Source organism: Salminus brasiliensis, chromosome 5 (assembly GCF_030463535.1).
Source record: "Salminus brasiliensis chromosome 5, fSalBra1.hap2, whole genome shotgun sequence".
NCBI lineage: Eukaryota > Metazoa > Chordata > Actinopteri > Characiformes > Bryconidae > Salminus > Salminus brasiliensis.
The window spans coordinates 13327003-13350845 of NC_132882.1; the positions used below are offsets into that span (position 1 = coordinate 13327003).

At 40.4% G+C, this 23843-nt stretch overlaps 1 protein-coding gene across 1 annotated transcript; it reads right to left on the reverse strand.

The window, feature by feature from the left end:
• Nucleotides 1-3464: 3464 nt before the first annotated feature.
• mtx1a (metaxin 1a) lies at nucleotides 3465-23423 on the reverse strand. The gene is made up of 8 exons (XM_072679454.1): nucleotides 23342-23423; nucleotides 14372-14441; nucleotides 13697-13776; nucleotides 11420-11512; nucleotides 10613-10795; nucleotides 9297-9373; nucleotides 7402-7559; nucleotides 3465-5454 (listed from the first exon to the last, which is right to left on the reverse strand). The coding sequence occupies exons 1-8, from the start codon at nucleotides 23420-23422 to the stop codon at nucleotides 5234-5236; spliced, it is 963 nt and encodes a 320-aa protein (XP_072535555.1). The 5' UTR covers nucleotide 23423; the 3' UTR covers nucleotides 3465-5233.
• Nucleotides 23424-23843: the final 420 nt, after the last annotated feature.

The window sequence follows — 23843 nt, forward strand, 5'->3', positions numbered from 1 at the left end:
AGCCCTCACTATTCAGGCGACCACAGTTTAGCACCGCCCATCTTGCAGTTCTCTGGAGTGTTACATCTCTGAGTGCTTTCAGAATAAGGCACAATGCAGGACAGCCAATTAGAGCAAAGCTCATTAAAAATAAGGCAAAAAAGGTAATAAATAAAGTAAAGGGATAAAGTAGTGAAGAATGGCAAAATGTATAGTTTTTTTTTTTAACAGAAATGTTATAAAATATAAATATAGCCCAAAGCCCAAAGACTCTAATGGTAGCAGTATCTAAGCAGGAAGGAGCCCAATCTGGAGAGATGTTTATAAGCAAATCTTAAGATGAAATCATTTCTGCAGGTCTGCACTTTCATTCAGCATCACTGGGCAAGTCCCTCTTAAGGATAATGCAGTTTTGCCTTCTTCAGTAGTTCAATAAAAATTGTGCAGCTGTTTTTAACATAACTGTTTCTGTACTGGTGATGGGTTTCTGGCATATCACTAGGAATTGTAATATGCAATAGAATTTTGCTGACAAGAAGGAGGCAGGAACACAGCTCTTTTTTTTTTTTTGCTGTGGTTGGGCATGGACACGTCTTTGCTCTCTCTTTTCTGAATCACTCACAGACAATGCCTTCATTCAGTTGTTCACTCTTTCCTAGGTGATTCCAGATCTGGAAATGTTGGAAATGTTGTAGACAATGTGGTACTTGTTTCATTCCAAATCCAACGGTTTGTGCTCATTTTATGTGTCATGTAGGTGCACAATATAGACTACTTTCAAAAGTGCCATAGAATGAAAAACATTATTAATCTTGGCATAATTGAATAGTGAGTTTGGTAAATGGGAGTGAAATATAGTGAACCTGAAATTAAAACAGTGTTGTCTCTTCGTTGAAAAGAAAGTCCAATGTAAGTAAAACAGGGCTGGAAAATGGGCTGTCTTGACTCATCATATTTATGAATGTACATGTACATGTACATGCACCCAGCCCACTAGCAATAGCCTTTTTAGGCTAAAAGGCCGGACTGGACTGGAAAAGGAGGCCAGTGGACTGCTGCATGGCAGGAAGGCTGGTGCAGCGAGCTAACCCAGGTGATACGAGCTACAATATCTGTAGCTAGAGAACCTCACACTGCATCATGAGAAAACAGAGTGCAGCAACGCTATTCTGTAATAATTACAAAAATGTATTTGTTTATGCTACAGTGCTAGCTATCCAATAGGCTATGAAATGATGAAGTAATCCACAGTGTTTCTGTACATCCCTAAATAATTATCTTGGCAAAATATCAGGGTTCTATATAGGCTTGTAAAACTGCATCTGAGCATTTTCCACCCTAACCAAAGTCAAATACTTAAACACACACTTATACAGCTCTGAAAAAAAAATTAAGAGACCACTTAATTTTGTTTCTTAAATCAGCATCTCTATGTTTATGGCGACTATTTTATTCCAGGCATTTCATCAAAGAAAGCTGAATTACCTGAATTTGCAGACTGTGATTGGCATAAAGTCACCCAACAGCAATAGTGGAGAGACTAGTGGAGAGCCTGCCAAGAATGAAATTATTTTACCATTGTGATTTCTGAATTCTCTCAAAGTTTAAATATTAGTATTGTTTAAATACGAATAATAACTTGTTTGCATTATAATTATAATATATATTTTATTAAATAATTATAATACATTGAGCAGTTGTCATTTCTGCAAATAAATTCTCTAAATATGAATATGTTTATTTGTAATTTAGGGGAAATGTCCATGGTTTATGAAATACCACACAAATGTTAATTTTTCTAAACACACTGCGTATAAATAGTAAAACTAGAGAAACTGATGTAGGGTGGTCTTTTAATTTTTTCAGGAGCTGTATTATGTGGACGTATGTATTTACATATTTATTTATGTATGTATCCTCCAAAGAACAACAACGGAGAACATTCGGTGGCATCTTTGGATATTTGGATTGTGTCCTGACTGGTGAACTGAGCTGCAGAGGATCCTAAAATGACTGGGTGAGCTGTAGAACATCAAGAATGAAGTGAGTTCAAATAAAATAAATATCCATAAATACTTTCAAGAGCCTTCAAGGTGTTTCAAGGACTGAAGCGGAGCATGGGAAAGTAGTATTTCCGAGACTATGCAGTTGACCCCTTCAGGCAAACAACAAACGACCCCCAGTGACCTCAGTGACCTTTTCAGGTCCTTTTGAATATGCAGTGTTTAGAGAGCCCGTGAATGCAGCCTGTTTTTTGGAGTCAGGTATTCTTCTACTCTTCGCTTTATAATACACAAGACATGCTAGATGTATTTGATAAAGAATGAAAACTATTTAGACAGCTTTCAGCTCAAACCAATCAATGAGGTCAGAACAGCCAAGTGTCCACTCTGTCTCCACACACACCCACCCTCCCCTGCCCCAAGGAAAAAAAAAAAGTTTATTTTTGATTACAACTGTGTTGCCCTAGCAACCGCTTTTAACAGCAGGTGCCGGGGGACTTTTTTTTTCTCATACTTCATCTTTACTGGACCTTGAAAGCAGCAGACTTGGAAAGAAAGTGCTCGGCTATTTCGCTTCTTGAACACCATGACACATTCTGAAAGGGTTTCTGCTAAGGAGGCACGCTAAACACGCAATAATGTGCCCGCCTGGAACGGAGGGCTTGTTAACAGCGTTCTCCTCCCAGAGGGGAAAATGTGAGTTTGGAGAGAGATGTTTTAATGCTCAGCATTGGTCAGTCTGAAAGCATGACTCACACCTTTTAGCCCAGAACTAAACTAGAAGCAGACACAATCATGATCCACTCAGTTTCAGGCCTTAACCCCCCAATTTGTCCCTCTCTGGCGGAGTCTGAATGGGAATGACTGCATGGAACAAAGCAGAGTCGCAGAGTATTTTTCCTGTTCTGGATGTTTTCCAGATCTTTTGAGGTCATTAAACACCAGCTCCCGTGACTGCACTTGGGGCACAGAGCTCCTTTAATGCACGCACACACACACAGGCACAGGCACAGGGATTTCCTTCAATCAGGTGGGGGTGGTGGTGATGGGGCTAACAGTGATTGCTCCAAATCTGGGGCCTTTCACAAAGTTTCCACACACACACACACCCCAAAACAAACCCTGGAGTGAACAGGAGCCAAGGTGGGATTCCTGAGCCTTGCTGTAATACACAGCTGTGTTTCCCCAGGGTGCAGTGCTCAGAAAGCCTGCGGTTTAGCAGCTCCGCAAGATGCTTCAGAAACACTGAGACTGGTTTACTACCCCTCACTGAGATGGGGAGAGAGAAAGAGAGAAGACCCTCTGGGCTCATTCAAACAACCACAGTTCCAGTCTCGCCAGGACTCTGGTTGGGAAGTCTTGGAACTGTATTTTTTATTTTAGAGACAACCCCAGGAAGAGAGTTCACATTCTTCTTAGATAACAGACTTTAAAGCAATCAGCATTCAAAGCACTGTAGCAAAATAAACAACGGTGAGCCACTTGTTGGTTCCAAAGCACATTTATTTGTCCATAAGTTAAGAAAATATATTTACCATAGATATATTTACAAACCATATACACCGGTATGAGAAGAGAAACAGGAACAAGCAATAAAGGTTCAGAAACAGAACTTTCCATAAGCCATTCAGGTGAGAAACTGTCTACTTCTTCAAAAGCCTGTGCCCTCAAGCCTGACTAAGAAGCCTGAGATTTGCACCCAGCAGATACACCTACAAACAGCTGAAACCCCGTGTTTTACATGATTTCGTCTGAAACACACTCATCCTGGTTATACTGGACTCATTTCATGCACTGCTGAACGTGATTTGGAATTGGACACTGATACAGAAATTCACTTCAGGTTACCATGAGCAGGCTACAGCAGTACAGACAGAGTGTGATGGGTGACAGAAGCATAATATGTATTACTGGTGCCGGAGGAGCAGGCTCTGCATACCAAATATCTATAGACATATAATAATCACATATGGTCCCCAAACACTGTCTACTGTCTTTCAACTCTGCTATAAGCTCTCACACTTGCATGGAAAAGCACACGCTTTCAAATGGGCACACATGATATGTGCACACACACCCAAACATATTGCTGCTGTCGCACAAAAAATCTTGCATCTCCAAAATAAATGGTCAATATAGAAATGACCATACAAAAGTCAATATAGAAAGATTTTATTCCAGGTCCTTTTAGAGTGTTTCTATTGGTCCATTCATTATAAAATGTGACACATAACAATCTGCTGCCACATTTTTAAAAAGTGAAAAACAGCAAAAATGGAGATACAAGGTTTTGGCAGGACAGCGCCAATAGGAAAATTTACCCTGTTAGAAATGCTAAGTAAAGCAAGTAAAGCACTGAACGTAAAAGTCTATTAGGCAGAGCATAGAGTCTTGTTTTCAGACTAGTGCATTAGAGCTACGTTTGGATAAATATTTTTGGACTCATCTGTGTTGCTAAGTCACACATAACTTGTTTTTGGACATTTCAAATTCCAAATAGCAGAGTAGTTTATCAAGAGCTATGTTGCAACCAGGCAAAACATCCTTTGATTAAAACTCTAACTTCAAACACTGCCGAACAAAATGTGCATCAAAACCATCAGAACAAATGAATAATAATAAAAAAAACAACAATAAAAGATAATGTCAATCAGTGACAAGCCCAGATACCTGCTCAAAATTACTGTCTTGGGTCTGCTAATTTGGTGAGTACACTGCCATGACAAGCAGGAGCATGTGTCAAGTTTCCAGTGAACAAGGCAACAAGGCAATGGAGTTTTCCTTTCAAGCGCTGTGAATAGAAGCTATTGATCAACCCCATTTAGACAAAGACAAGGTGAAATTTCTTAGTACACTCTGTAGTAGTTATTTGGTCCACAAATGAAATTTGGGTGACAGAGATATGTAAACAAACAAGTGCTGAGCATTTATATGTACTGCTCTGTGTACTATGACCCATAAGGTACCTTTATAACAAATAAAATCAAACAATTATAATTTGAAGTCAACTATACTGTTCTATATAAAGGTAATGTCAAAAACTTAAAACCTACAATACACTAGAACGTGTAGCACCAAATTAGGGGAGAAAAAAAATTAACAAACAAAACAAAACCATTGAGATTGTAAATATTGGAGAAACCAAACAAAAGCCCAAGTTCCATTTACATTTCTATCTCAGGTCAGACATGTAGTGAATCCTGAGTTAATTCTCTTCCCACCTGGATAAATCAAGTGCACACATTCATTCTCTACTCCTCCTCTTCCTCATGAACAGCCATCATGGATGCATTGCCTCCTCCCGCCACCTCCTCCTGCACATGCTCAATAGCTACAATGCCCGTGAGAACAGCATAGCTCAACATGGCTGCCACGGCCACCAGGACAGACAGCAGCTGTTTACGCCTCTTATACGGCTCATGGTCAAACTCACTCCCCTCCTGAGCGCTGGGTACTGGCCGACCCACTCCCTCTGTCAACACACAAGTGATAAACCAAACATGAAACCTATACAGTGGTGGACCAATGCCCTGCACATGTTTGAATTTTCTTGCTTTGACTCAAAAAGGCAAAGTGGGTGTGCTGGAAGCAAAGAAATGACTACGACTTATTATCTTCACAATGGTAACTTTTCCTGGAGAAGGAAAAAAATTAAAACTTTTTACATTTAATGGAAGTCAATGTTTCATGTTTCTATTGGTCCACTTATCATAAAACTTTGACACAATGTAAAGAACAACTGACAGTCTTTCCAATTATGTCAAAAAGTGGAAATAATTGCATGACACCAACAAAATTATTTCATATACTGGTTAAGCAATACATAGGAGCATGTAGATTTGTATAATTTAATAAAAAAAAAGCACAATTTCATCATTTGTTTGCAGTAACATACATATGTCCAAGTACTTATGAACACCCCTTCTAGTAAATGCTCTTAGCTAGAATCACATTAGAATAGGAATAGAACTCTCTGGAGCAGATAAACATGAACCTATTGGCACCAAGCCTAATGCCAGGTGTGATCCCAACATTGAGTGTTCTCTGGAATGACGGATGGTGCTCCATCCAAAACATTTTGGGATAAGTTGGACACTCTTTGTTGGGCTACTTTTGGAATGAGTGACACTCACATCACTGAATGTAATTAAATCTTCACAGCAATGCTCCAAAATGTAGTACAAAGCCTTCCCTGGACAGTAGAGAAATGAGAGAGCAGGACATTATTTTTACTACCCTTGATTACGGAAGGAACAATAAATGAGCAGGTGTCCCAATACTTTTGTCCATATAATGTATATTAGATCTTGAGAAAAGAGGTACTTTGGGACACATCCCTCTTTGTGATGTCCGCACTCAAACCTCTGAAGGTTTTGTTTTGGGCCAAAATATTGTGTGTTCTTTAAACAACAGCTTGGAGAAACAGTTGTTTTATGTTTTCAGGCATTTTATTGCATGAATGAACAGTGAAAATTAAACATTTTTGAAGGATAATACATTTGAGTCCACATCAAACTGAATTAGTGTTGGATTATGAATTTAAGAAAGGTCACAGTAGCCTGCGTGACAGTTTTGATGTAGAAATGTCTATTTGATTTCTGAAAATGCCAGTGGTGGCTCAGTGGTTAGAGCTCCGTATTGATGACAGGGTTATGGGTTCGATACCCGGGCTTGGCAAGCTGCCACTGTTGGGCCCCTTGAGCAATGCCCTTCACCCTCTCTGCTCTGTGGTAGTGTGTGTTCACTACCACAGATGGGTCAAATGCAGAGGACACATTTCGCTGTACATAGCACAGTGAAAAACATGTGCACCTTTAAATTTTTTTATATAGAAATTTAAGGACGTTAAGGTAATAAAAAAAAATGTACAATTATAAGAAAAATCATGAAAGGAGGTTTCTGGGATTAGATCAAGGGTAATTATATATATATATATATATATATACACACACACACACACATACATACATACATACATACTCTACGCACTCTGTGCTTCTAAGTATAAGTAGGTCAAACAGGTGCAGTGTCTTTTAGTAAGGCATCACAGTGACTTGACTCTTCTAAATGTTAAAGATCTGTGATATTGGGGTTATCCTTACTATATAACTGAGCACAGTCTGAGCAAAGTACATTCTGATGTTTATTTTCAGAGATATGAAGGATAATGCAGATAATAAAGTCTTCAAGTCAAGTCATTCAGGTCCTAAATTGTCCTATTTTACTTCTGCAGTACTTCTATACAACCATTAATTTCACAGACTTGAGACGTCAAAATTAAGGTACAAAAAGGAAAACAAGCTTGTGCTTATGTAGAAAAAAGGGATGTCCAATGTATTTATGACCTCTTTATTACTGGGCATTATACACTCAACATGGTTAAGCTACCTCAAACAACATTTGTGACTGGTTTACTCACCTCGACTTTCACTGGGGAAGTAAAGGGACAGGATGTTACAGCAGAAGCTATTGAGGTTCTCCAGAGACTTCAGATGCTGCTGCAGATTGCTGCTGGGCAGCTTGATCTTCAGAAGAGGCGCCAAGTGGCCAAACACATATGCATCAAGGGAGGAGGGCCTGGAGGGCACATGTAAACATTAGTGTGTTTAAAGTCTGCTCTCCACAGCCAGACTGAACCAGACTCAGCAAGTCTACTAAGTGTTAGAACAGTGGCACAGTTTTCAACAACTGGGACTTTTTTAAGCATCGGACATTTTGAATACGCAGTTTATAGCATTAATAGTATTATAAAACAGTTTTATTATAACAATTCATGAAAGGGACATTTTTAAAGGTGTGGCTGGTAGCATAGAAGTAAGAGAGTGAAGCCATGAATCAGAGGGTCATGTTTTTAAACCCAAGGACTGGCTGGGTATTTCTGGCTGTGTCCTTGGAGAAGGAACATAATCCCTACTCCCAAACGTGGCTTGGTGCTGCTCTGCTGTCAATGCTCTTAGGCTGAACAAAGATAAGCAGCCTAATTGTTCATTTTCTTTGTTAGCAGTAGAGGATAACTATTAGGCCAATTACTGAATGATGAAAGGATCGATCTGACTGTCAGAACAAAAAGGTTTCTGATATGAAACAAATCAGTTCCAAATATATATATTTTTAATTGAAATTATTAATTTATTGACAATCCCGGATTAACGTTAAAATTAGATTATTTAGATTAAATTATTTATTTAGATAAACTGTCACACTAATTTATAATACAGTTCCCAAGCATCTGATTAGTAACACTATACTTATGACTGGATCGGGCCTCCCTTTTCTCTTAAAACAGCCTCAACTATTTATGAATTTGTATGTTGAAAACATTCCTTGGAGATTGTGATCTGTTGACATAACTGCATTGCGCAATTCCTGCAGATTGTTATAGAAGCACTTTCATTTTGGGAATCTTTTGGGGAATATGTTTTATCACATCCCAAAGGTTTTGGGAAGGTCAGTGAAGAACACTGAACCTTATGTCATGAAACCAGTTTGAGGATTGATTGATGATTTTGCTTTGGGACATGGTGCATCATAATGCTGGAAGTAGCAGTTAGAAGATGGGTAAACTCTAGCCATTAAGGGATGAACATGGTCTCAACTTTTTGAGGATTAAATGGTATTAACAGTACCAAAATGTGCCCAGAAGATATTTTCCACACCATTACACTACCTCAACCACCCTGGACTGTTGACACAAGTCAGACTGGGTCAATGGATTCATACTGTTGGTGCCAAATGCTGAGTCCTGTGTGCCTCAGCTGAACTCAAGTTTTCCAGTCTTGTTCAGTTTTGGCAAGTCTGTGCTCACTGCAGCCTCAGCTTCAGCTTCCGAGGTAAAACTTGGGGGCCTCAGACCCAATAATTCTGCTCCAAGGTGCAACACATAGGGGCAGAATAAAAACCTGGACTATCCCTGAGTACCAGTTTAAGAACCACTGTTCTATAGAGTGCCACAACCACCTTAGACCTAAGACAGAGATTACTACAACAGAGAGGGATAAACACACACTGCTTTGTTTGTGTGTGTGAAGTTTTGTAGCTATGTTACGGTCTACCTGCAGACCAGTCAGATGCAGTACTTATTTGCTGTGGATTTAACAGAAATGCCCTCCATAAACACCAGCAAAACAGAGCAACTTAGTGGAGATGTGTATGATTCACCACCTGCTTGCTGTTGTTACTGGATAAATAAGGACATTGAAAACAGTGTGGATCTGTTCAGCCACGCTGTGGAAGAACCTATTGTGAACTGAGGAAACCACACATAAATCAGTTTTTAGAAACTGTGTTTCCTATGTGTTTTTGATTGATACTTACGAATCCCCAAAGAAAAATTTGTTTGATCCAAGACGTTGAGAGAGAAGATTCATGCACTCCAGAGCATCATGGTTCAGCTTCAGAGAAAATAAGAAAGAGAATGAAAGAAAAGGAGTGTTATAAAGCAACAACCACAGTGTCACTGTTATGTACATGTGGCTGCCACATTAGCCTCTACTGCATCCTCAGAGTTGTAGTAAAGATGAACACTAAAAGCCTGCAGGAACAAGAAAGCCCCTCAAGAGATATCTAAATATCTAAATGCTTGAAATAAAAGATGTTTCGCTGAACAGTTCTAGTTCTACATCTGCAGGTTAAAATACCCCTGCTTAGAGTTATATTATGCAGAGATGAGCTAGAATATTATAATGCTGATTATCAATACAGCTAACAATGATACAGGTCATGGTATGTAATATATCGGGCGGTAAATGAACAGTCGGTTCTTGTAGCTGGCACATTTGAGGACAAGCGATGTTGGGCACCCAAAGCTCACTGATGCATGAGGAAAACTAAAGCTTTCCTGGGCTGAACAGCCAGAAAGGCTTCTGTGTCACAAATCACATACATTTGTAATGATGGGTATGAAAGTAATGTGTCAACAGATCTATCAGAGTTCCTATGCAAACCCCTGTCCATGGTCAAAAACATATGAGTGTTGGAAATGGAAGACAGTTGTCTGGTACAATGAGTCCCAGGTTATTTCTGTTCTATTACATGAGACATGACCAGGATAAACAGTGGAAAAAAGACAAGCCAGAAGAGGGAGTGTGATGTTCCTGTCAGTGTTCTGCTGGGGAACCCTGGGTTTGGGCATTTATGTGGAGGACAATTTGGCATGTGCAATCTACCTAGATCAGCAGGGTAATTTGCCCTGCCACACTCCACTTCCAGAACAGTTTGAGGAACAGTATTAAAGTATAAAGGTGGTGACCTTAATCTAATTAAGCACCTGTGTGATATCCTGCAACAAAAACTTTAAACCACCTCTTAACTTTCAGGACTTAAACAATGGGCTGCTAAAGTCTTGCTGTCAGATACGACAGGGCACCTTCAGAATTCGTGTAGAGTCCATTCCTCAGCGGGTCAAGGCACAACTTGCAGGACTAAAACATCATGGGTGTCCATAATTTTTTTTACTGATGTAAAAGGGTTTAAACACTTTAATATGCTCTTGATCTACCATGCTCTAAACCAGTACCAATAATCTAAACTATGGCATGTGGGTGTATCCCATCAGAGAAGTGCTGGGGCTTATGGTATGGTATGTTCCAATACTATGTTCTCCTCCAAAACACTAGTCTGAATCTCCTCACCTCTTTCTCAGCCTCTTCACCAGCCTCTAGAGTTCTGTTTCCTCGCATGAGCTGCACTCTCTCCAGCTGCTGCCGTTGCATACGGCTGGGTAGAAAGAAGTTTAGGGGAAAGGAGATGTTTTCTGCATGCCAGCGCCGTGTCACCTCCACATAGTTCTTAGGATCAACCCACAGAGTGTAAATCTGCAGGAGTGTGTGAATAGGAGAAGGATAGAAGGACAAGGAGAAAAAGATGGGCAGAAAGGGAAGGGAAGTCATGCCAGAAGATGCAGGAGGTCATGTTCATTAGATCATTGCCCTAAAATTGCCCCAGGATTTTTGCTGCATAGCACATAACACTAGTTTTATAGGCTTTTTTTCATAACAGCAGTTTGTGGAATTTCATCTGAATTTAAGTTAGGAATACTTCTCTTATGTTAAGAAATGTTCAAGAAAACAATAATAACCATTAGATGGACAGAATCCAGTTATATCTTCCTGCTGCCTTTAATTTTAAGTGGTGGAGGAGTTAAAGAGGGTCCAACTCCAACACCGCTGGCTCCAACTGTGGGCAAACTGTCTGGAATTTTTATACAGCAGCCACTAAATACCAGAGATAATAACATACCTGCCCTCTACGTACTAATGAATTGTAGGGTGGGAAGAGAGAAGAAATAGCTTGCTTTGGAGAAAAAAATGTGAGGCATAAAGTGGGGGGTGGACTAGTCCACTTTTCTTTATCATGAGGCCTGATTTATCTTCAGTAAGGGCAGGATTTGTTCAATTATCTCCACAAGCTTGCTTCTATGTTCTTCATGGAGATCTCACCAGAGCAGGCATCAGCTTCTCCTCCAGCAGAGAGATAAAGGCAAGCGTGTCTGCTCCTTCTTTCGCTGACAAATCATAATCAGCGTTGTATTTCTGAGGAAAGAAAAAAAAGGAACAATTATCTCCCATTAATTAAGAGAAGACACAACACATCAGCTGAGGTCAAGCTTTTTAAATCCAAGCCATAAAGCACAAACTGAAAATGTTGCAATGTGTGTTTAAACCTCTTGAGAAAATGCTAAACCAGCTAGATAGCAGCTTAATGAGCTGCCTAATTCCGCTCCCTTTAAAATAAAAAGGTCAGTGGGACTCAGGGGAGACTTAAGTTTTTTTCAGGTTAAGCTTTCCATCCTGCTTCCACCACAACAGGAAATGTTCATTAAGCAATTACACCATTCTGCATAGTTCAAGAAAAAGTGTGTAAAGAGCAACCGTCAAAACATTCACAGCAGAAGACTGCGTATCTGGCACTGAAGCCATCATGACATAATGCATTCTGTCAACTTCAGTGGCTTTCCATGCAGACCTAATTCCACTTGTTTAGAGCTGAAAGGATCTGGCCAAACCTACAACTTCACAAGACAGAAATGTCCACAATGTTTCTTGCACTGCAAAACAATGATCTCTCCACAAATTAAAAGAGCTTAAATCTGGTCAATGTATTTAATATGTCTCATTACAAGATACTGTATTATTATAATTTTTAGATTATATAATTTTTAGATGTCTATCATTTTATCCCGATAAATATAAACAGATAAATGTGCTTATTTCAATAAACACAAGAGTTTCAGTACATTTCAGTAAAATATGTGTAGAAATATATGCTATACGAGATAGAACCATGCAAACAGAGATGTGAACTGGGATGCAAACATCTGAATTTGAATGCTATTGTTTTGAATCTGTATTATAACATTACAGGTTTGTGAAACAGTAACAAAATCTGAAACTCAATTTCAAGCTTGGTCAAATGTCTGAAATTCAATTTCGAAGAAGCACTCAGTTTTAATTCACATTTTCAAATTTATATTCAAGGTAACATCTGGGGGCCTAACACGAAAAAGAAAACCAGAACACAGACTTGTCAGAGCCAGTTTTATGAGTTCTCTGGAATTGTCTTTAGACAATTAAGATGCGTTTATACTTGCAGCTCTGTTGCCTTGGTCCAGACCAAAGCAAAAATGACGCATTGTTGTATTTTCATTTCATTTAGTGTTCCCTCTGACAGATGAAACACTGAATCAAATAATGTGAACAAAAGTCATACAGGCCGGAAAAGTGATTGGGTTGATTTCATGATGTACGTTTGGCAACAACTGTAATAATAAACGACAAACTTTTTGAACCACACTGTATTCTGGTTTCTTATTGTCTGTTTTGTAATTCTACAACGTTACCATAGTTACTTGCTCAACACGCAACACAGGCCCTCATACTTTTATAACACAACACAGTACAAGTTTAAGATTTTATATTCCTGTTTTACAAACCATAACATTTTTTCAGATGCCGTGATAACATTCATTTTTAATTTGCTGCATTTAAATTCACTTTTTTAAAAAACCAAATAAGATATATAATCTTATAATAAGCACTAAGTCACATTAAGCACTCCTCGTGCCATAAATTTGTGCCATGTCTTGATCGGGACACTGCAAAACTAGAGGTTTGACGCCGACCAATCACCATTCAGCTCTTTGCAGGATCAAAGTTCATAGGTCCTCCGGGAGAAGCATCAAGAAACTGTCTACCATGGCTACAGAAGTGCTGTGTATGACGCTGGCAGTTTTTTGTTCAGAAAAGAAAAATAATAAGAAAAAACGACTGTGGACTCATTCCTGGTGTGTCACAAATCGGACATCCTTGTCTATCTTTCAAAGAGAACTTGAGGTAACATCAATAACATTACATAAATGTAGATATCAGGTTCACTTTATGTAAAGAGAGGGTAAAAATAAATAAATAAATAAATAAATGCGAATCCCACGTCATGGCACTCCCTCGTTGGCACAGCTCAACAAACCTTTCCTCAGTTCTGTTGTCTCACCTGAGAGCTGCAGCATCAGCATCACTCTTTGCCTTCACTATGTTTACACAAGAAAGCACTCTGCCCTCCTATTGGTCAACATCAAGGAACATGTCGTAGGGCAGAAAAATATGACAAATTGGACATGCTAGACTTTTAATCATGTAGCTTAATTAGGTCACACTACACTGCCTGTTTGTCGTCCACAACACAATCAGCCTGACGCAGAAACGGTGTTGTGACGTCACCTGTTTCCTGAGCTGAATGATGATCTTGCTTGGTTGAGAGAAGCTTCCCTCATCTTTGGTCTTCAGGGCAGGGAGGTAACCTAGCAGAGATAGCCCATAGCCACAACACACCATGGGTTAGTGTTCCAGTACGCATTCTGTTATCACGTTTTAGTAAGACTAATTAATACATGTAATACCCACTCAATTTTATTGTATTACTAGTTGTAGTAGTGGAAGCAGTTTATTTCCTGCAGACCGTTAACCACTAACACTAACCACCATACTGACAAATCCTTTTTTGTGCTAATGCTACTCATGCATCTGAACTCACACACTCATATTAGTTCAGAGCAGAGAGGTAAGAAACACTAGAACAGGCATGACTGATACAGAAGACAAAGAGCACGGGAGGACAGACAGTAAAAACATGGAAAGAAAAAGAAACAGAAAAACAAGTTTCAAGATAAAGCCACAACTACAGGAAAGAAGAGTGGCCAAATTTCTTCGGTCAGCGTCCAACCTAAACAGAACTGGTTCAGATCACTCTCGGCCATGTGTGGTCAGGCTTAAATCCATTGACTCTTTCTGCCAGCACTTGTTATTTGATCAGCATAAAAGCAACCTTCTGGCATTAATAATGACTGTCTGCCTGGAAACTGCCCATTAAAATTTTCGAGGAAATATTCGGCTCACCTGTGGGACTCCTCCAGGGGTTGGAGATCTTGTGAATTTTCAGGGGTGCGCCAGCAAAGCGTGCGTATGCCTGAAAAAGAAAAACTGGGGTCACTTCAGAAGCCAAAAGTTATGAATATAGGTATATTTGTGCATCACTTTAAGCTAGTTTCACATAGCTTCTCTGATCTAGGCCCTCAATTGTCTCCTTGAAAATAATTCTAGCTGCAACTGTTAAATGAATCCTTGCTTGTATGTGTATTACTGTAAATACAAACATAAACAGGTTATTAACACACAAAAAAATTAAATATTCTAGAACAAAATGACATACTATTATAATGTAGCAAGATCTAAAAACAAAAAAGACCCAAGACATAATCTTTGGTAGCTCTCGATTTAGGCCTCAGTCTAAGTCTAAGTCTCAGGTACCATTTAGTAAATGTTACACCCAGACATAACGTTATTATGCCCACACTGACCAGCCATAACAAAAGCACCACTGAAACGTGAAATGAAAAACATTGATTATCTTATAGTCAGTTCCTTGAAGGTAATGTGGAAATGTGGGAAAGCATTGATAAGGGCCAAATTGTGATGGCCAAGACATCAGGCAGGTCTTGTGGGGTTTTTCCAGGTATGTATGCAGTGGTCATTACCTACCAAAGGCAGTCCAAGAAAGGACAACCTGTGAACGAGCAATGTGATCCATGGAGGCCCCACCTCACAACTTACAGGACTTAAAGGATCTGCTGCTAACGTCTTGGTGCCAGATACCACAGGACGCCTTTAGAGGTCCTGTGGAGCCTGTGCCTCTAATGCTCAGACCTGTTGTGGCAGCACAAGGGGGAATGACTCTGTATTAGGCAGAAGGTACTAAGGTTATGGCTGATCGGTGTAACAAACATATCAGTTATGTCAGTTTTCTGTGCACTTAATGCGTCAGACATTAACTGAACGGTAGTTGTATAATTATGAACAACTACAGAGGTAAACGTGTCCTTTTTAATGACTGAGCAATTCAGTTCAGTCCAAGTGCTGATTTAGGCACAGCTTTCCAGGTCACAGCCAGGTAATCATCAAATTTACATCTGATAAAATTAGAACCAGACCAGACTGGTAAAAAGCCAGTTAGGTTAAGGCATAAATCCAGACCAGCAGAGACTTTACCGACAGTATTTTACTGTAATAGCGAGCTGCACAGCAGGATAAAATGCTAAAACCACACAACCATTAAAATAAATAAATAAATAAATAAATGAATAAATAAATAACTGACTGAACCCAAGCAACACAGTCACACACACACACACACACACACACACACACACACACACACACACACACACACACACACACACACACACACACGAAGCCTAATTTCCAGTTGGCAACTCAAATTCAAAGCAGGGGAAAAAGTGTGTCTCAGCTGAGATTGGTGTTGGGGGAACAAGGGCAGGGAAGCAGTCTACTGTTCCTCTGGCAGAAATAACAGCCACTCAACACTTCACTGGGTGTGAAATTCAAACTCAACGACCAGCTCAAGTCCATCACTATTATTATGTTATCGACTTACTCCGATCAGCCATAACATTAGAATCACCTCCCTAATACAGCCTTGTGCCACCACAACTGATCTGACCATTGAAGGACTTGGGGTATACTTTTAACACATCACCTTCAGGAACTGACTGTTCCCTTACTGTCAAATATATTCATCTTATGACAGATGCCTCTGTAGATGAAGATGATCAATGTTTTTTCACTTTACCTCTCAGAGGGGCTAATGTGATGGCTCATACGCGTGTGAAATAATATATGAACATTACTACAACACTGTCCCTTATGTTTAATTTGCAAGAAGAGTCAATTTACATGAGCTAGTATGCAGACTCTGTTTAAAACAGCTGTGTTATTTTGTATGTTGTATTTAATTAGGATAGTCTGAATAACTGTAAATGAGTGTATTGCTCTTTAACAGGGTGTGATTGCATTATTATAAAGGTATTTATATTATCAGCACCACAGAAAAGTCTTACAATGACTATGAGAATGTGAACTCATTGCAGACATTCAAATTGTGCAGTTTCTCCACAGACAAGCTTTGCACAGCCAAGCTTGGGCACCCCATTAATTCCTATGAAAAATAATGCAGGACAAAAAGTGTCACACTGCTACACTGAAACTGTACGTCCAATAAAAAAAACAATATGGAGTGGGAACGATGTTGATCTCTAAAACTGTGGGACAAGCCTTCAAAAATCCAGCAGAAAAACATCAATAATAATAATAATAATAATAAATAAATGAACAAATAATAATAATCTGATAACTATTGCTTTGCAATCTGCAACCATGATTAACAGAAACCCTGCTATGGAGCAGTCAAGAACTTCATATCATCTTAACAGGGCTTTAAGAGGCCAGCTGAAAGAAAGAGAGAGAAATAGCAAGGAGGATAAAATCCACAAATCCATATGATGTCACTCCTTTTCTATTTGTACTGCCATTATAACACTGAAACCACTGCGGAAATAGAGAGATTATTTCCAGATGATTTCTTTAAAGCAAATAGACAAGAGCGCTCTTCTCCTCAGCTGTAGAACAGTTTTGGACTCAAGCGCGTTAGAGCAGAACCAGGAAAGCCACATCACATCTTCTTTTGCCTGCTTTCATCATCAAGTGGTTCACAATATCTCTGTTATTTCACTCCAAGACTGCTTTCTGGGGGGAAAAAGTGTATAATCACTGTTGACAGCAGATTTAAAGTAACAGTTTATCACATAGTCTCTGTAGCCGAGAGGCAGATGAGGAAGAAAGGAGGTAAGAAAGGAGGTGAGAAGGGGGTGGGGGTGGTTCAGGGCAACGTCACGGAAAACACCGCTAATTTCTTCCACCATGTTCACAGGTCTTAAAGTTCCTGTTCAAAGCTGTCTGAGACTACAAAGAAGAGTGTTGAGAGTGAAGCAGGATGCCCTGAGGAAAAGATTGCTTAGGATGCGCACTGAAACTGCAAATCTTGCACAACAGTTAATGCTACAAGACTGCAGTGACACAAAAGTGATGTGTTAAACTGCTCCATTAAGTGGTCATGCATAATAGAAGCGAGCCACCAGCCTTAAAGGTGCTGCACACAGTTGCAATACAATATGCTCTTTAGAAATCCGGCGAATTCTCTCTCTCTTTATTTGCGCACTTGAAATAAGTCTAGTGTTTGCACCTAGCCCTGGTTCTGTAAATGGGAATCAATCAAATTGGTGATGCAGCCAATCAGCAACAGGGGGCTCATGCACAGGATGGGGCAAGGGGAGGGGCAGGTGCAAGGACACGGCGATAGAGAGACCGCCGAATGTTGAAAGGCATGAAAAGGGATGAGATGCTGGTCTATTCCTGCTGGACAGGTGGGTAACACTGGCCTAATGTTGCTGTCCCATTTGCGAATGTTTGTGATAGAAAATCACAATGTGTGCTTGAATTTGGGGGGGCGGAGCTTCTGAAGGAAAACTGAAGGGATGGGGCATGTCTGTTTTGTAATTTAACAGTTATTTTCCATAATCATATACAGCACCTTTAACGAGTCCCACTATAACGACAGAACCCTGAATGTCTTCTGTTAAGCCAGACTGGCTGAATATCGTTGTTGCCATGCTTTATACTGTCCCTGTATCTGCAGTTCAACAGACTAGCAGTGGCTTCTCTCTTATCTAGGGGGGCAGAGACAATCCATAGCAGAGTTCTGAATTTCTCTGGTAACTCCTTCCTGCAGTGCTGCAGCCACTTGGAACAGCACCCTTAATGACATCAAAGGCTGAGATCATGGCTTCAGATTTATTAGTAAAATTCTGTACAATTTCAAACTGCATGTCGTAAAACCAGAGACTATCCGACATGAAAATAAATCACGGATATTCTAATAGCTGCACAAGTACCTTCCAAAAGAAACATGAACAGCAAAGGCCAAACTACTTCTGCTGGCACTCGCACTTTACAGTTTGCAACCCAACACCAGTCTGTGCATAGTTACTGTAAGACCCACTCCAAATGCATGGGGTGAAGATTTAACACACAAACTGAAGCATTAGGTTATGTGTGTTAACACAGGATGCATCACCTAATGAAATAAGGTACATACACCAATCAGCCATAACATTAAAAATGAAAATGAAGAACATTGCCCATCTCATTACAGTGGCCCTTGTGACAGTTCTTAAAGCTGATGTGTTGAAGGTAGAAAAAAAAGGGCAAGCATAAGCATAAGGATGAGCATCGTTCCCAATATTAAGAGGTTGCCACCTACCAAAAGTGCTCAAAGGAAGGTCATAAAGTGGACCAGCAACAGGAAACAGGGTCATGGTTGCCTAAGATGTACATATGCCCATGAAGGCCCCACCTCCCAACTAACAGGACTTAAAGGATCTGCTGCCAACGGTTTGGTGTCAGATACCACAGGACGCCCTCAGAGGTTTTGTAAAGTCCATGCCATGATGGGTCAGATCTGTTTTGTTGGCATGAGGGGGACCTACAGAGCATTAGGCTGATGTTAGCTGGATGTTAACTACTCTGGCCAAATGTTAATTGGGTTCAGAAACACTGTAAATACATTTCTGGTAGGGCTGCACCATACTGGAAAAAAACAACATTGTATTATTTTGTTTTCCTGTGATATACAGTTGAGACCAGAAGTTTACATACACTATATAAAAAGGCACATATGCATTTTATTCTCACTGTCCAACATAAATTTAGAATAAGCTTTTCCCGTTTTTGGTCAATTAGGATTACCAAAATTATTTTTATTTGCTAAATACCAGAATAATGAGAGGGGGGATTTTTAAGGCAGTTTTATTAATTTCTTCAAAGTCAAAAGTTTAAATACACTAAGATTACTATGCCTATAAACAATTTGGGACAGCCCATATGATGATGTCATGTCTTTACCAGCTTCAGTCGCATCTTCACAAGGTCTTTTGCTTTTGTTCTTGGGTTGATTTGGGCACATTTCAGACCAAAGCACGTTCATCTCTGGGACACAGAACCAGTCTCTTTTCCTGAGCGGTATTATGGCTGGACATTGGCATCTTGTTTGTACTTGCAGATAATTGTTTGTACAGAGGAACAAGGCACCTTCAGGCATCTAGAAATTGCATCCAAGGATGATCCTTCTGGTTTCAACTGTAGATCGCGATATTAGAAAATACAGGAAGTTTCATTTTGCATCAAGCAATTGTGGACACCCCTTCTAATGAATGCATTCAGCTACTTTAAGTTGCACTCATTGCTGATACAGATGTGCACATGCACACATGCATTGAAATATTGCCAATAGAGTAGGATTCTCTGGAGCAGATAATCAATAACCTAGGCTAAAGGGATATAAAGCCCCCCAGCATTGAGCTGTGAAGACATTGTGCTTTCTGTAATTATGGTGGGGCTCCATCCAATACTTTTGGGATAAGTTGGGAAGTTAGGAAAGAGGTAGGGTGGTGATCATCCAACATCCTGACCTCATTAACGCTCTTGTTCCTGAACACAACCAAATTCTCACAGCATTGTTCCAAAATCTAGTAGAAACCTACAAAACCTTCCCTGGACAGTAGACGCAGTTATTTTTAACAAAAGCACAATATAACTTTTCACCGTCCTTGAGTTTATTTAAAAAGGAAAAGAAAAAGGAATGAGCAGGTGTCCCAATAAATTTGTCCAAATAGTGTTTAATACCCTGTGAGCTAAGCTGTTCTTCTACTAAATGGTTTGCATAATAACACCTGTAATATCACCTTAAACTAAGCCTGTAGTTATAAGGACTAAACCTTAATGTTTGAGGGTTACACACATGTCAATGTAAGGATTTTCTGCATCACCGGTCACCTCATAGGTTTACACATGATATTTTACTTACTGGAAAACTGAGATCTATCATCAATAAAAGGAATAAGCAAAGACATGCCCGCAGAACATCCCAAGCACTCAGGAATCATGTGGAAATTTGGAATGAAATCAGACTGTGTGTTTCCATGCAGTCGTAGAGAATAAGTATACGTCACTCGCCGTTTGCTACTGTGTAAGGAATCCGCCTGCGGTTACAAACTTCAAGGGGAAAAAAAATACCACAGGCATTTTCCCAACCGCCATGGAGGGGAAAGTTCTAAAAGCACCTTCTTGGGAGAGGTAGGCCAAGAAAAATAGCTTTTTACACTGCTTAATTATTACAGTATGTTCATGCTATCGGGCAATAAAAAGAGATGTCCCAATCCTTAGGCTTGTTTTTTTTTCCTTTTCTAAACAGCAGTGCAAAAAGCTTTTGTCAAGCATGAAGTCCAAGCATCAGAGCAGAATTCATAAAGTGGATTATTAAAACATGAGGTCCATCTCCTCAAAGACAAGCCACATCATTTGAAAGTAAAAAAGCTTAGGGACCTTCAAACAACACTGCTGAATCACACTTAATTCCATACAGCAACTGCGGTGCTTCAGAGACACGGATAGGGATTTTGCAGTGAAGTGGAGACATGTTGGGAATATGTTTCCAAGAGAGATCTACTTTCCTTTCCACATTCAACAGTAGAAAACCACAAGCCACAGAAATGACCCAGCTTTTTTTCTGCTGTTCTGCTGATGGCTCTATTGTTCAAAGTTAAGTCCTGAATAAGTTAAGTCCAGTGGGCAGTGGTGGCTCAGCGGTTAGAGCGCCGGGATATCGATTCCCGGGCTCTGCAAGCTGCCACTGTTGGGCCCTTGAGCAAGGCCCTTTACCCTCTCTGCTCCCCGTGCGCTGGAGGTGGCTGCCCACCACTCTGGGTGTGTGTGTACTCACTGCCTCTAACACGTGTGTGTGTGTGAGCGTGTGTTCACTACCAGATGGGTTAAATGTGGAGGACACATTTCGCTGTACAGTGACAAATACGTGCACCTTTAGACGCTCAAATAATTCTCTCTTGGGTGCAGGCGCCCAAGCATTGGCTCCATCGTCTGATCTCTGGTTTGATGCCACACCATGGCCAGGAGACCTAGAGAACACAACTAGACTAGTCTCACTTTCTTTGGATAGCTGGCATGGTGCAAAACACCACAGGCTTACAAGCAAGTGTTTCCACTCCTCCAAGCATGTTCAGCTGTCTAGTGATGAGAAAAGATGAAGCTGGCTGGCTTCAAGTGACTTGAAGGAAGCACACGCCAGCCTTCAAGCATCCCAGTCTTAACTAGTGGCTGGGAAAGACGAAGCTATTACAAATAACATTAGGTAATTTATTAAATAAATACATTTTCAAACCCACACACAACACAATGCAATCTCTTACACCCACCCAGAACTACTATATGAATACACATCAGGTGCTCTGACCTAATCTACATTTATTAGCCCCCTTAATTGTATGTGCATTAATTGTCGGACAGTAGCAGGTCCAGCCTGTCTCCCAGAGTCATGCTACAGCTGGAACAGACATGGTCAAGTGAATGAGATCATACAGCCTCTGTGGCCAAACCAGACTGCAAGTCACAGGAAGGCAACTAAGTCGACACCTTCTGGAAAAGAGTTTCTTACACAGATGTTGGAACACTGCTCTGAGGATTTGACTGCATTCAGCCACAAGAATGCTAGTGAGGTCAGTTGCTGGCTAGGTGACTAGGCCAGAACCTCTCCAGAACAGCATGTCTTGGGGGTGTTCCCAAAAAGGCAGTGGTCGGTACCTACCAAAAGTGCTCCATGGAAGGTCAACCACTGAACCGGGGACAGGGTCATGGGTGTCCAAGGCTCACTGATGTGATCTTTGGAGGCCCCAACTCTTAACTTACAGGACTTAAAGCATCTGCTGCCAACATCTTAGTGCCAGATGCCACAGGATGCCTTCGGAGGTCTTGTGGAGTCCATGCCTTGACAGGTCAGCTGTTTTGGCAGCACAAGGGGGGCATACACTATATTAGCTGATGTTGGAGCACTGCTGTGAAGACTTAACTGCATTCAGCCACAAGAGCCTTAGTAAGGTCAGGTACTGATGTTGGATTATTAGTTCTGGATCACAAACACCACTTCAACTCCTTACAGGGTCCTCAATCCAAAGACAGTAATTTCACTGCCTCACAGCCCAAATGCTGGGGTGCTTTATACCCCTCTAGCTGATTCTTAGCATTGGCCAGGGTGACCTTATGCTCGTGTGCAGCCCCTCCAAAGCATCCTCCTATTTCTCCAGTGATTTTCTACAGATGCACAAGCAGACTCAGCACTGAGCGTAGCTTAATAGGATGCTGCTTTTTAGGAAAAGGAATAGCACATGGCCCAACAGGGTGTTGGTTTGAGGTAGCTAAGTAACTGGACACCCTCTGAGAACATGTTGAGGAACTGTCCCAACAAATACATTAGCTGTTTAAACATATAAACAGAGAGACTATAAATAGTAACGTTACAGCCGGTAAAGTACAGTCCCATACTTCCCAGGCTGTTGTTTGGAGACAGAGCAGCCTACCTGGGCTACATGAGTGTGGGCAGTGCACACAGCTAGGCTCTTCAGGTAGCCAGTGCTTCCCTAACTCAGAGATCTGCCTGTCAGCTTTAATGAGAAGCTGTAGCTTAAAGAAGGGCTGTGGTTACAGCGGGACGCTGCAGTTTAATTAAAGATTAAGCTCCCGAAGCTGCAGGTCCAGCAGACTGAGACTGAGAGAGAGAGACAGAGAGAGAGAGAGAGAGAGAGAGAGAGAGAGAGAGAGAGAGAGAGAGAGAGAGAGACAGAGACAGAGACAGAGAGAGAGAGAGACAGACAGAGAGAGAGAGAGAGAGAGACAGAGAGAGAGAGAGAGAGAGAGACAGAGAGAGAGAGAGAGACAGAGAGAGAGAGAGAGAGAGAGAGAGAGAGAGAGACAGAGAGAGAGAGAGAGAGACAGAGAGAGAGAGAGAGAGAGAGAGAGAGAGAGAGAGAGAGTGAGAGACAGAGAGACACTGCTGCTGTTCAAGGATCGAGCAGTAGTAGAATAGTACGAGCGCCTATAAAAACCCACCAGAACAATGAGACTGTCCGGATCCACTGAAGGTAAACCCCAACCGCCCTTCCAGCAAAACAACTCTGAGGGGGCCGCCATCTTCATATCACCACACCTCTAACACGGAAGCTAACCACGACTCAACCGGAAACCGGAGGCTTAGGGCTGGAGAGTCTACAATAAAAGTTCATAATAATAATAATAATAATAATAATAATAATAGCAATAAGAACAATAATAATAATAATAATAATAGCAATAAGAACAATAATAATAATAGCAATAATAATAGCAATAACAACAATAATAATAACAATAATAACAATAACAACAACAACAACAACAACAACAATAATAATAATAATAATAATAATAGTGTGTTTATGGTTATGAACTATAAATTACAATGCACGAAATTGTTACTATTATTATAGCATTATGATTGAAAATGACGGCCTTTGAGTCTGCACAACATAGCTTATTTAGGATTATGGACGTTAAAATGTATTATTATTATTAT